Source organism: Barbus barbus (assembly GCF_936440315.1).
Source record: "Barbus barbus genome assembly, chromosome: 14".
NCBI lineage: Eukaryota > Metazoa > Chordata > Actinopteri > Cypriniformes > Cyprinidae > Barbus > Barbus barbus.
The window spans coordinates 7,509,735-7,525,028 of record NC_136742.1 but is presented as its reverse complement, the minus strand read 5'-3'; the positions used below and the strand labels follow the sequence as shown (position 1 = coordinate 7,525,028).

The 15,294-nt window shown below is 38.5% G+C and overlaps 1 protein-coding gene across 1 annotated transcript in view; it reads left to right on the top strand.

The window, feature by feature from the left end:
• The window catches only part of LOC306879830 (exostosin-1-like), a gene marked incomplete at both ends in the record, with an annotated part of 331,067 nt that overhangs the window by 262,914 nt on the left and 52,859 nt on the right, over positions 1-15,294 (top strand). Inside the window, 3 exons of the mRNA XM_079433032.1 lie at positions 4,588-4,681; positions 9,234-9,341; positions 12,198-12,317. Of these exons, the coding sequence (XP_079289158.1) occupies positions 4,588-4,681; positions 9,234-9,341; positions 12,198-12,317 (322 nt within the window). The remainder of the gene's footprint in view (positions 1-4,587; positions 4,682-9,233; positions 9,342-12,197; positions 12,318-15,294) is intronic.

Here is a 15,294-nt window from a genome sequence, read left to right as displayed (position 1 = left end):
AGATTGTGTTTATGGCTCCTTAATGACCCTCTGAGAGCGTGCTATAGAGCAGGACCGTCAAATCCGACCTGTCATTCAGTTTTAATGCTGTCTTCCAACTGATTTGATGACATCAAACGTGAATTCAAAATCACTGAGTGGCATATATAGTACTTAGCAACACACTGCCTGATCCAGTGTTTGTGCTTTTTCAGTTTTAGTTGTGATTTTTGTATTACTTTTTATTTGTTTTCCTGTTGTTGGTTTAGATATGTTTATATAGTTTTTATTACATTTTAGTTTTTTTGTGTGTACGTTTTTAGTTTTTTTGTTTTACGTTTATGCATTTGGCAGATTTTAGTAGATTTTAAACTAAACAAAACTGAGAAAAGATGCCTTTGCAGCTAGCTGAAATAAAATAAATGTAATATTCAAATACTGTCAGACCCAAGGACCTGTTTTGTTGCGTTGTCTCCCTCATGTGCTCTGTTTGACCTAGTTTCTGTTTCCCCTTGATTTGCCTCAGTTAGTTCACCTGTGTCTTGTTAATTAGTCATTAGCTCCTCTTCCGTTTGTATAAATTCCCTTCCTTTAGGTCTCTGAGTTGTCGGTTATTGTATTTGGTTCCCTATGTGTGTGGATGTCTCCTTTGTCATTTCTTGTGGAATTATATTAAATAATTGTAAGATAACCTTCTTCATCGTGCGCTCTTGTCCTCATTCCAGCACGTAGCGTGACAAATGCATTTAATATTAAAATACATTTTAATATTTTATTTCATTTTTTTCTTGGTTTGTTTGTTTTTTGTTAATGATAGCAACCCTGCTTCACATGAGCAGAAAGAGAAAAATAAGTTCATAAGAAGAACAGCATATTTTCCACTTATTGGCTGGATGGCTTATGCAGGATGGTGATAATAGAGGAAAGAAAGGGAGAGAAAGAGAGTGAGGCAGTAATTATAAGAGAATTAAATAGAGGAGAGTGAGCTCTAGACAGATTAAGGCTGACTGTCAGAACAGAACGAGTGAGCAAACAGCAGGATCTCTCACTGCCATCCCTCCATCTTCAGCTTAATCTCGATTTTTCTCTCCTAGTATGTTTATTGTGTCGTACTAATATAATATGACATAACAAATATAATGAAACACATCAGACTGTAAGATTCTACTGTTTTTGTAGAAGTCCAAAAGTAGTCAAATAATGTATCCTCCGGGGGGTGAATAAAGGCCTCCCATAGCGAATCGCTGCATTTTTGTACGAAACATATCCATAATTAAAACATTATAAACACCTATCTTTCACTTCTGATAACTGTCGTAGGCAGAAGTCGTTCCGGTAGACAGGAGCATACATTTTGTCTAACATTTGGGGGGAACAAAAACCATAAAATTTCTCAAGAGCAATTTTTGAAGGGGACACAAATAATAAAATTGTACTTGTAAGGATATGTATACACAGAGGAAAGCCTTACTACTATTAGTGCAGCAGGGAGACCGTGACAAATTAGACAACTTCAAACTGTTGTGGTCATGCAGCGACAGCAGTCGTGTCCATTCTAGACATTATTATTCGTCACAGTGTTGCTAAGTCCGCAGTTTTCCCATGGAATTGGGTTACTTTATCACTTTTGCCGCAGGTTATTTTTCATGTCCACAGGTTGAAGCGCCCCCAATAACGTGTATTTTAGCCCCCAGAACACGATTTTTACCCCTCGAAACGGTTAGTTTAGACGAGTTTTGGGCTAGTTTTGAGTAGCTATTGGGCAGGTTTTGTTGTGAAAACCTCTCAATCCTTTCCATCAAGCAGTTAACGTCATTATTGCTAACAATGCGGATTCATTGAAAATGCATTGGCATCATCTGCATTAAAGATAAAATAATCACTTCATCCGATGTTTAAGTGAATAAAATAGCCTTGACAGCCTTATTTACTGGAGTTCCATAACGATTGACTTTGTTCTCTCTCACCGGACTTATGTGTGTGTGTGTGTGTGTGTGTAGGTGATGTAAAAGAGGGAAGCAGGCATTTGGACCAAAGCACTGTGAGGCAAGGGAAGGGGAGACTCAAAATGTTTCTAACTTAAAACACATTTTTGCCCCGCTTGTGTTGTTTTACTACTTACACAATTATTTAAAGTATAAAACATTGTTATTTTCAATGCACAGCGTGGATTTCGATATAAGCCAAGATACTGGTTTTCCTTTGGTATAAAGTAAGGAAACTTTGCTTCCTTTGACTCATACGCGCGCTATGCTTATGTCCTACGTCATCTGCCGGAAAGGCAGTCTCTCGTGAACGCTCGTACGACAGATAGAAGTTACACAAAATGTTTATATTGCTTCAAATATGGATTTTATTCTTTACAAAAATGTCTATATTCACCTCCCCCAGACCCCCCGCCCCGCCTGGAGCCATGTGATGCATGTTTTAATATGGATGGATGCGCTTTATTTGACTACTTTTGGACTGTTGAACAAAAACACCCACCTTCTGCCATTCTAACTAATTTTCATTTTTGGGTGAACTAACCCTTTAAAACTGTTATGAATTATGTTACTTGATATTAGGGCTGTGCAATTAATCGCATACTGGTGCATCTCGTCAGTAAAGCCGGTTCCGTGATTGGCAGTAAATCGCCATCATCTGCTTTCAAATGGAGTGGCAGTTAATACACAGAGCCAATCATGGAACCGGCTTTACTGACGAGATGCGCATGAGAATCGAATGCGATTAATTGCACAGCCCTACTTGATATTGTTTTTGTTTTTTTATTAATAAATAACAATTAATAATAATAAATAGTAATTAATATATTTATTTAACTTGGTGTCATTTATAATATTGCTATATGATATGATATATATATATATATATATATATATATATATATATATATACTGTATATACAGTGCATTGCGAAAGTATTCATACCCCTTCATTTTTTTCACGTTTTGTTATGTTGCAGCCTTATGTTAAACTATTTTAAATTACTTTTTCCCACATCAGTTTACACTCCATACACCTTTAAAGCCTCAAGTGTTGTTGGGTATGATGTGACAAGTTTAGAACATCTGCATTTGGCAATTATCTGCCATTCTTCTCCTCACCTGTTCACCTCTCAAGCTCTGTCAGGTTGGATGGGGGCTGGCAGACATTTTCAGATTTCTCCAGAAATATTTGATTGCGTTCAAGCCAAGGCTCTGGCTAGGCCACTCAAGGACATTCACAGAGTTGTCTGTAAGCCACTCTTGCTCTGTCATTGTCCTGTTGGAAGGTGAACCTTCTGCCCTGTCTGAGGTTCTGAATATTCTGGGTTTTCATTAAGGCTATCTCAATATTTTGGTTCAGTGTGCTTTTCTTCTACTCTGACGAGTCCCTCGGTCCCTGTCACTGAAAAACAGTCCCACAGCATGAGGCTGCTACCAGCACACTTTACTTTTGGGATGGTACTCTGCAGGTGATGAGCAGAGCTGGTTTCCTTCAAACATGGTGCTTAGAATTGAGGTTCATCAGGCCAGAGAGTCTTGAGTCTGAGGGTCCTTTAGGTGCTTTGTTTGCAAATACCAAGTGTGTTTTCATGTATCTTCACTGAGGAGAGGATTGAGTTTGGCCACACCACTATAAAGCCCAGATCAGTGGAGTGTTTGAGTGATGTTTGTCCTTCTGTAGGTTTCGCCCATCTGCATATATACAGTATATTGAATATATATGATCATGGAGCTCAACTAGAGTGACCATCAGGATCTTGGTCACCAGTCTAGACAAGGCACTTCTCAAGCAATTGACAGCAATAGGAAGAGTCCTGGTTGTTCCAAGCTTCTTCCATTATATGGATAATGGATGCTACATGCTTCTGTGAACCTTCAGTGCAGCAGAATTTTTTTTCTGAACTCTTCCCCAGATCTGTGCCTTGACACAAGCCTGTTTCTGAGCTCTACAGGCAGTTTTTTACCTCAGGGCTTGGTTTTTGCTCTGATATGCATTTTCAGCTTCAAATGAATTTTCCACAGTTTAACTACAGTAACATCTACAAGCGATATGAGTGCTCCTGAGCTAAATTTCAAGTGTCTCAGAAATGGATATGAATACTTATGCAATATAATCATTTCAGTTATTTAATTCTAATAAATTTGCTAAGTTGTTACAAACCTGTTTTGTGCTTTGTCATTATGCTGTATGGAGTGTAGATTGATGTGGTGAAAACATAACAACATAACAAAACGTGAAAAAAATGAAGGGGTATGAATACTTTCGCAAGGCACTAAATATATATATATATTATTATTAATTGTTTTGTTTGTTTGTTTTTTGACTCAAGAGAACCACTGGCATTTTGTCGAACAGTAATATTGATGGTTGTGGACATCCTTATGATTGCTGATTGTTTTTACCATTAGCCCCACCCACTTTTGGCCACTTGTGTGTGCATTTTGGTGTATGAATGTGTGCGTGTATATAAATCAGTCTCAGTTTTTTCTCAAGGTTAACACTGACAGTAACCGTTTATGAAAACGAAATTAAACAAATGTAAAGCAAGGTGTCTTTGTATGCATTTTTTAATGATTTTCTAATGTTTCTGAAATGATGTGTTTATGTTTGTGTCCACAGGTTTGATTATCAAGAGCTGCTACACAACTCCAGTTTTTGTCTTGTTCCTCGGGGCAGACGGCTCGGGTCTTTCCGCTTTCTAGAGGCCCTGCAGGTTGGTGATTCTGAAGTTTCCTTGTCTAAAACTTTGCTTGTCGTGCCATGCTTTCTTTCATAACAGGTGTTTTTGATTGGCCTGAATGTTTCTAGGGCTCAGCCGTTTGGAGCCCTGAGGTTGCACTATCCAGACGTAGAGTTATTGATATTGACATTCTGTCATCATTTCAAAAACACCCAGAGAAGACTCATACTGAAGAGGAGAGGTGAAGAGATCTATTAATAAACCTCTCTCTCTCGCTCTCTCTCACTCACTCTATTTCACTCTCTCTTTGTGGTTATTCATTAGTTGTGTTCTCAGTCTCTACTGTCGGTTTAGTAAGGAGAATCAACTAATGATGCAGTCAAAAGTCCATCAATTGTATATCTTATTTTATTGTAGGAAAAATACAGCCCACTGTTTCTACCAACATAAGTTTTGAGCATTGTATTATATTTCGACGTTCGTGATATTAATTAAGCAATCATTTAAATCTAAATTTAAGATGTTGAGCTGTTGTGTGAATAGTAAAGTTTGTGAAAAGCATGCAAGTCAATAATACCTATGGACAGTGATGCAGAACACATGCATGAGATGAAACTTCTGCTGAATATATTAATAACTGACTGCCATAATGCAGGGTTAGGGTGTTCAAAAGAATAGCATTTATTTACATTATAAATGCTTTGTAACAGTGTAAAAAGCTTTAGTCGCGTTTGAATTATTGCATTTAATAAAAAGATACCAAAAACACACATTTCAAGCTAAATATGTCAAAAGCAAGGCTTAAGTTTAAATGATAAACCAATAGACTTAAAAAAAAAAAACATGATACTTGTCATGGCTGTAGTCAGGAGAGGAGATGAGAGTGGATCTAAATGCAGCTAAGAGTTTATTTAGTTAAAATAACAAAGCTGACAACAAGGAATCCAGCTGAAGAAAGCAAACGCAACAGCAAAGACAGTAACAACCAATGAGCAGCAATTCAGTGGGGTAGACCGAACCAAACTAGAAATAGATGGGGAACATAATTAGCAACTATGGCAAACAATCAAAACATACTAGAGATCAACTGAAATTGTATACTTTAGTGTTTGAAAATATGTAAATACTTATATAAAATAAGTACGTGCTCGAGATTAGAGAGTTTTGGATGCAGCCAAGAACTAAACATGAAGCTTGTGAAAGAAGAAAAGTCCTCAAATATGAACAGTATGTGACCGTAGTAAAGCTTTATGGTACTTTTTTGTGTTGATTCATATTATTAATAAAACGAGAAATGTAATTAAGAAGTTAAAAGAAAGATATTTTTGTTAGTGACTGCATATCACTGCATATAATAATGTGTTAATTATGTGATAATTATGAAGGTCACTTTACAAGAAATGTTCCATCCTCTAATAAGTAAAGAGTTGCATAAAATCATTAAGTGGATTAATAAAAATGTGTCCACATGCTTTCAGTGCTTCTCTGTTCCATCTTTAGCCTGTCAAAACCGATATTGTCAGTCAGATATGGAAGGTAAAGACAGGGTGTTTGACTTTCCTCAGTATTTTTCACATTTCTCCAGCAGTTGTGTGAGGCTCCCTGTGTTGTGCTCTCTGATGGGAGCACTTTGAAAAGAGACATCAAAAGGCTTTTAGATGCTGGTGCATGTGGGGCAGTCCTTCTGTTGTCAACCATCTCCATTTAAACATGGAGGAAGCAGAGTCAGGACTGTGTGTGTGTGTGTGTGTGTGTGAAAGGTCAGGTGGGATTACCAAAACTGTGGCCTCTGCCTCACTCCTGATATCTGGCAGAAACCTCCTTAAGTCTTCCATATGACTGTCACCTTTGAATGCTAGACGGTGAGGTGTGGTCTGGAATTTATAAACAGTCTCTACCAAAATACTACCTTCCTCCCAGAAGACCGATTATACATATCTGTAATTTCAATGCAGCATAAATAGTTTTGTTAGGATGTGTGTAATTATTTTGTTTATTTAAATTCACTATAGTTTTACTTTTTACAAATCTTGCATTCCATCTGCCTCTGCCTGAGAGCAAACACGACAATACAATCTCATTTGTATGTCTCCATATAACCAGATAATCGTCTTGTGCCCCATAGAGGTTTATCAAAAAATCTAAATATCTGAAATTATTTGAAATTGATCATTCATACAATAGTTACATTTAAGTTCAAAGATTTATTTGTCCGTAAATCCTAAACATTACAACATTCCGCATTATGGTCATTTCTGTCAATGTTTTCATAAATCCTGTTTTTGATAGAAATGTTATTTATATTTATTTATTTGTTTATTTATTATTGTAGAAGGATTCAAATTATCTAAATCATCTGTCATGTTGGTTATTATTGTGGTGTTGACAATTCAGTTTTACCCACCACTGAACATCGTAATAATTTCGTTTGTTTTGTTTTGTTTCAATTCACCAAATTCAGACTTTAGGTAAATCCGTGTATCATTCGTTCATTAGTTTTTTTATTTAATAATGAAAGTAGAAAAATTTGAAAAAAATAAAATAAAGTTTGCGAGGAGACATAAACAAGAATGCTGAAGGCATGGCAAGGGGATGCAGCGTCTCGTTCCCTCTCGAGGAACCATGGTGACATGAGTAACCCGAGACGTTCTGCTTATAAGGAACTCAACTCTGCGTCCTGGTGGACACTTTGGGGAACGATATGCCTGTCCACCTGGTGAGAGAGCACCAAGGAGGTGACAGACATACAACAAACCTTTCCTCAGAAAGATGCCAAGCCACTGATGCCTCGGGCCGCTCACATAACTTGGTTAAATGACGGAGCCCAATACCAAGCTAAGAACACAACCATCCTCTGATAGCTATGCTATGTGAGCAATAGTAGCCAGACACACAAGACCACTGAGAGGCTGGAAGCCTGGAGTTCTCTAGGTTGCTACCAACAATCCCAGGTAGGACACAGCTATCCGCAGATAGCTATATCCAAAAGGTCTAATGAGATGTCTAGGCAAGAGTTTAGGGAGACCGCTACTTAAAAACCCTAGGGAGGAGAGAAGTCCCTGAGCTAGCACATACGTATCCTCAGATAACTGTGTGTAGGGGAAGGGCTACCATGAAGTGGAACCCACTGAAACTACCCAGACCACAGAGAGTGAGATGTTTACTTACGACCCAAAGAGGAGGAGACAGCACTGTCCAGGCAGGGTTCAAGGAGACCACTACTTATCAACCCTAAGCAGGGAAGCAATCACCGAGCTAGCACATAGCTATCCTCAGATAGCTAAGCTTCCAGCAAAAAGCAAGTTAATACACAGCTAGCCTCAGATGGCTGTATTCAAGTAAGCCCGTCCTGCCATGGCAATGGCTGAAATATAACCACCCACAGGTGGCTATACTATGGGGGTCCCCAATCCCTCAGAAGTATCACCAGAGATACATAAGTGGAGTGGGGCCCAAGGTGAACCGGGGCCAGAACCAACTCAGAGAATGGGAACGAGGTTGTATGCATAACTAAGTGCTATGAAACATACTGTACTGTTCAGAAAAAAAAACAAACAAAAAAACTCTATAACAACTGTGCCCTACAATCAGAATAACATGGGAATAGGCAATGCACAATGCACAAAACAACTGTTACACCAGAGGAAGATATTATTAAATATAAATAGTGAAGGAAAGTAACCAAACATTGTGCAGTTTCTGGTTCTTCACATTTAAAAAGTGTTGCTTGGTTTTATTTTTTAACAAGATCCTTAATCATGTCAGTCTGACCTTAGTCAGTTTCAAATTTCAGCACATGTTGCTTTGAGATTCTGTCATAATGTCATATTGGCATCAACATAAAGTTTGGTCTACTTTGCAGCTTATTATGGAAAGAACCAACCAAATTGACAGGAAGAAACCGTCTGACTGGTTTGGAAATCACTTCACAATGTTAGAGGGTTAAAAATGTTGTGGTGGAAGAAACCATAATTAACACCATAAAGATGCATTTAAATAAATATATTTTACGGCATTTACGTACCTTTTATTAAAGGAATAGTCTACCCAAGTAAATTCTGTCATACTGCACACATACAGTAGTTTCAAACCTGTATGATTTTTTGTTTTCTGTGGTATATAAAAGATTTTGTAAAGAATGTTGGTAACCACAGTTTCAGTTCCCATTGACTTCCACTGTATTTTTTTCTCAATCAATGTCAATGGGAACCAAAAATATCTTGTTTTGTGTTCCACTGAAAACAGAAAGTCATGCAGGTTTGGAATGACATGAGGGTGAGCAAGTTTTGACCATTTTGTTTGGGACTATACATTTAATGTTAATATAATTACAACAGTTGATTGTTAGTTGAAGTTATCTCAGGTATATTCAATTTTAAGAACGGATATAACTTTAGAATCTGTTAGAAACTACTAGCTATTGGCAAATTTAAAAAGCCCATGGAAGAAATAACATTGTTTCAAGGTGTCAGTGTACATTTTGACAATCTATCGATTGAAATGAAGACTGAAAGTGTTGTACAATTGTTGGTGGCAGTTGTGTAGAGGGCTGAGGATTTGATATGTATGTGTGTGTGTTTTGCAGGCAGCCTGTATTCCTGTGCTGCTGAGTAACGGATGGGAGCTGCCCTTCTCAGAGGTCATTGACTGGAGTAAAGCTGCCATCATTGGAGATGAGAGATTATTACTGCAGGTACACACACACACACACACTCTCGAATCAGACTATCAATGCACTATCCCCCCAAGACACTAACAAACACATAGTCTTCTTTAAAATAATGTATTCGTACAGTAATGGGACCACATTACTGTGTAATCTGTTTTAAACCCTCCATCATTCTTAACAGCAGACTGAAAGTCCTGCTTTTTTTTTTTACACATTTTTCTAAAATGACCACTCACAGCACTAAGAGCTTTAATTAAAAGCTGCTGAAATTCTCATGAGGGAAAAATAAGAAGCAATGAATCCCAGGAGGTTCTAAGAGTGGTTTTTAAAAAAATTATAATCACACTTTCCCCCAAGCTCTTAATCAAGCCAATTCACTATTTCCCCAAATTACAGGAGGAGAAGTCATCTTCCATTTGCAGAGACAATTGATATTGTCATACTTTAGCATGACACAATTAATTAGGTCTTTTCTATTTCTATTTATTAAAAAAAAAAAAATAAAATCTGACTTTTACAATTTTGCTGGTGTATAGCGAGGAGGTATAGAGAAAGTTTCAGCAAAATCTCGATGTAGCAGACTACGCCACCCTATTACAAGGGAAACCAGACTTTACCAAATGACACTTTGAGTATCACAAAACAAATTCCATAACAATAACAAAATATACTCCAAGTGAAACAAATGAATAACCACTCTCAAGAAACAGTTAACAATCAAAAAAATAACCAGCTTCTACCTAAAGGCCAGAAGACTTACGGCCCTTTAAATGATCTTACTACAAGCTGTTTTCATACTTAAATTTAACAAAATAAACATAAATGAGAAGGTTAAATGTGATTCACACTAACCTTCGCTTGGCACTCAATACAGTAAATCAAACATTACAACAAAAATTGAACACAAACGCAGTTATAAACAGAACAAAACCAACAAAATAGGAGTTACAATCAAAATACACACAGACATACAAAACGGATGCAAGCCGTTCAAACTCTGGCCAAAGCGACACACACACAAACAAGCAGGCTCCAGCAGCAACGCAAGGCCCAGACAATGTAGTGCGGACAAGACAGCATCATCAGAAATGTTGCCCCAAAAGTTTACATCTAAAATGCCAATTGCTCCTTCGTTTCACGGCCACAGCATTTGATTTAACAGAGCGATCACGCAACAAGAGGCATTGCCACGGCACAGGACTAGATATTGTACTACAGTTATAAATCCATACAGATAACGAACGGCGACCAATCGATGAATAAAGTACGAAAAGTCCACTAGCCAGCTACCACGTCCAACTCCACAAGAGCAACAGGAAGCGCTCGCCAACCGGAAGGGACGGTCCTCAGACGGAACGGCACAAACAGTAGCCAGACACCCGAGATGGTCCTCACTGCAGAACACAAGATCCAGGAGGTGTGGTTGGATCTAGATCCAACTCCTCCCACCTTACATAGACCTAAACCTACCCGTCTCCACCCCCTAGATGTGGATCCAACCCCGCCCCCTGGATCTTTGTTCTGCAGTGAGAGGCTACTGAGACACTCAGCAACGCCATAACGTTCAGCTTTTACATGCTCCAGGGGGCATATCATTGGTTAACCCATACTAGGGGCGTGGCGACTAATAAATGAAATCATCCCTGCTATTTGAGCCACTACACTGGTGGCATCATATGCAGTAATGACTTACATTTTAGGCTGTCTCTCTTTCACACACACACACACACACACACACACACACACACACACACACACACACGCACACACACACACACACACACACGCACACACACACACACACACACACACACGCACACACACACACACACACACACATACAATCAAATACCCACATTTCACTAATGACTGCAATATTTTATTATCCAATTAATTAAATGTTCATAAAGACCCATTTATGTTGTATAAGAAAACAAAGTATTAAGCTGTATATGTGGCCTGTGCTGGCAACATTCCGACGCATTAGCACATTTTCAAAAAATAGTTATTTTTATTTTCACATGCTTCATTAAAATACCTTCAAAATGATATATGACCTGTTGGACTCAGACCAAAAATGACTGAGCTACAACTGTTTTGAAGGCGATAGAGTCAGCAGAGTTGATTTTGAGGAAAATTGAGTTATAGTTTTCTGAAGATTCCAAAGCAAAATCACCAAGCAACGTTGCATATTTTCCTCCAATTCTTTTCTTAATAATAATTACTATATTATTTGTCTTTTAAAAATAAGAACAAATGTGACCCTCTCTGTGAAATCCAGACTTTAAAGTATGTTGTGTTAAACAATTTTAAAGCCCCACTGAGTCCCTGAACCCTAGTTTCAAAACCTTTTGTGTATTACATAAAAAATTGTTGCATTTCTTTTAATATGTGAAGTTTATTAATGGTTGTTTTGTGTTCCATCTCTTTGACATATTAGTGTTCAAATGCCACCACAGTTCCGAAGCTGAATAAGCACTTTTACTCTGGAGAGAACTGAGAAAATGTCATGACTGTGAGACTTAAACTCCATTGTAGGACCTGTAGGCAACTTTAAAGCACACAAATGAAAATACGCTACACACTACATTAACAGTTTGTCTGACATATTTTAGATCTGATTGTTTTATTAAGCTGTCATGTTGTAATTAAACATTTTATTGAAACCCTGGACAGATAAAAGCTATTGAGAGAGTCCAACTCCTGCATTGCTTGTACAAACTCCTGCATTGCTTGTATATCTTGATAAAATACTAAACAAGCTCAAAGGTTAGACTTTAGAATAAACTGCTAATAACCACTGAGCCATCCTGAAAAACACAAACATAAAGTATATCTGAACGCAGACGCACTCGCTCTCTCTCTCTGTCTCTCTCTCAGGTTCCATCTATCACCAGGTCTGTGGGTTCAGACAGAATCCTGGCACTGCGGCAGCAGACTCAGTTCCTGTGGGATGCCTACTTCTCCTCCGTCACAAAGATAGTCTTAACCACATTAGAGGTTAGTCCTCACAGTAGAGAGAGATGTGCTGCGTCCAAATGAGTCATGCTGGGGGAAATGTGTGAATGAGGGACTGCCAGCATCTTGATGTCATTTGTATTGCGTGTGTGTGTGTGTGTGTGTGTGTGTGTATTTGTTTTTGGGTTTTTTTGGCACTTAAAGGGATGGTTCGCCCAAAATGAAATTAAATGGAAACACCATCATAATTTACTCTCTCTCATGTCATTCCAAAAAATGTATGATTTTCACAAAATGAGATATTCTAATGGCATAATTTTAGTTTTTGTGTGAAATAACCATAAAAAGGATAAAAAAATATATATATAATAGTGTTTACACCAGTGGACAATAAAATTATGTTTATTTTAGGTGAGCACTTCTGTTATGTGAACATAATTGCAGTGCACACCTTAAAGTAAGAAAGATTTTGATTGGCTGGAAAAGAATCGCTCTGACAGTCATTCCAGCAATAGCTAAATGTAAAAAAAAAAAAAAATTAAGTCCTAAAAATTACATTTTTAAATACTACTTTTTCACGTTTACTTTTATCCACAACTGATTTTGTCATCACTCCCGAATACAGTGAGATCCAAAAGTCTGCAACCTCCATTTAAAATCTTCTATTTTCTAATTTAATGCAGATATCTGAAATATAAATAATATTACCATTATTTTAGTATCAGGAATTTGTTCTCCAGATTTCTCCATACAATCTGTAGTTTGACATTTGTCAATTATATACAAATGTATAGGCTACCCATAAAGAAGTATACTTTAGCTTACTTTTAAAAGGACTAGACTACTAATAAATGATATACTTTATAATATACTTTAAAATCATATACTTGTGCATAAACTGAATGTAATTGTCACACCCATGGACTATCTGTGGGTGTTTTTCTCCCCAGGTGCTCCCCATGACCTAGTTTCTCCCTGTCGTCCAGTGTCTCATTTGATTAACCTGTGTCCCGTTCATTACCCCTCGTTAAACTCTGTATTTATAGTGTTGCCTGCCCCTTGATTCCTTTGTCTGGTGTTTTATGTCTACATTGATGTGCTACTTGTGTCTCCTACCTGCCTTGTATTACCCCTTTCCTTGGATATTAAAGACTGTGATTCGCATTTTCCTTCTCTCCACGTTCCTTGCTCCTCACAGTAGACATCGTGACAGAACACCGGACCGACAAATAGTTATACTGTGTGTTTCCCCTCCGTTTTTGTTTCCATTATTTGTTCAGTGTTTTTTTTTTTTTTTTCTCCCATTTGTTCCCTATGGATCCCTTCAACCCCTTCTCCCATCCTGGAGCAGGGGGAGAGATTGCTCGAGGTCGATACCAGACTGTTTCTGGAAATTGAGATTGCTCGAGGTCGATACCAGACTGTTTCTGGAAATTGCCCATCTTACCAGCTACCCGGACGATGCGCTCTGCGTGTTCTTTGACGTCAGCCTGAACCCCGTGTGCAGAGCACCGTAGTCCGAAGATGGCCCCTCTAGCGGATTTCGCTGCCTTTGTGAAGTTCCACTCCGGACCCAGAGCACAGCCCTCCAACACCTCGCTGCGCAGAGCCAAAACCCGAGCTCACCGATGACGGAGAGCCCAAGTCCGTTGCAACTGACGAGCCATCGCCGCACGGAGCGACAGTGCTGAGGATCGCAGTGGAGCCAGAGCTGCTGATGACATCAGACCAGGTGCAAGAGCCGGCTACAACGCCCACCACGAGGGAAAGAGCCGTGGACAGCGAAAGTGTGGAGAGGAGCTCCACCCACTGCGCTATGAACGGGGGTGAGATTTTTGAGGAACTGGGACTGTGGAACGCAGAAGGGGATCCCGACTCGGACTTGTATGCTGACCTGCCCCCTCTACTCCCTCCTTCGTTGGAGCCCTCTGTCAGTCCTGTTCCCCATCCAGCCCTGAAAGAGACTCTGTTCCCGAGTCAAGAGATGGCTCCTGTTCCCGAGTTTAGCCCAGAGAGGGCTCATGTTCCTGAGTTTGGCCCAGAGAGGGCTTCCGTTCCCGAGTTTGGTCCAGAGAGGGCTTCCGTTCCCAAGATCAGCCCAGAGAGAGCTTCCATTCCCAAAGTTGGCCCAGAGAGAGCTTCCGTTCACAAGATTGGCCCAGAGAGGACGTCTGTTCCCGAGTTTAGCCCAGAGAGGGCTCCTGTTCCTTGTATTTCCCTGTTCCTAGCCGCGGGAGGAACAGGGAAAAACAAAAGACTTTGAAAAACAAAACGGGAAGAAGGAGCACCACTTAATCTTTTGTTTTGGGTCTCGATTCTGTCACGGGGTCGTGGTTGTAGTTAAGATGCATGAGGCAGGAATAAACAAAGAGATACTTTTAATTGACATCAACACACGTGGACCATTGAAAACAACATAAATCCGAGACAAAGAAACTCAGGCGAACACAGGGCTTAAATGGAGGGAGATAAATGAGATAATGAAACATGACAGGTGGACAGAATGAACGATGATTAACTAATGAGAACAGGAACTAAACCAAATAAGGAAAAACAGGAAATAAACAGTAACATACATGTGACAGTATGTCGTGTATTTAAACCTGTTTAGTGATGAAATTGCAAGTTATTGCATTTAAAATATATTACAAAAATTATGACACATACAAATAAAATTATAATCAAGTAAACAGTCATGAAAGTGTAACCTCTTTATACACTTAATTGGCATTTTATTTCATTAATATTATATTATCTGCAAGTACAGTAACCTCTTTATACACTTAATTGGCATTTTATTTCATTAATATTACATTATCTGCAAGTACAGTTTTTTTTATACATTTTAACATGCAATGCAATAAAGCACACTTCTTTTTCATAATAAAAAGGCATTGTAAGTTCATGTATGGTTATTTTCTGATATAACCATCATTTTATGATTAAATCTATGTATATTTTAAAATGTGAGGCTTCATACCTCTTCTATAAAATCCTAATTCCATTCAGTATCGTCCTT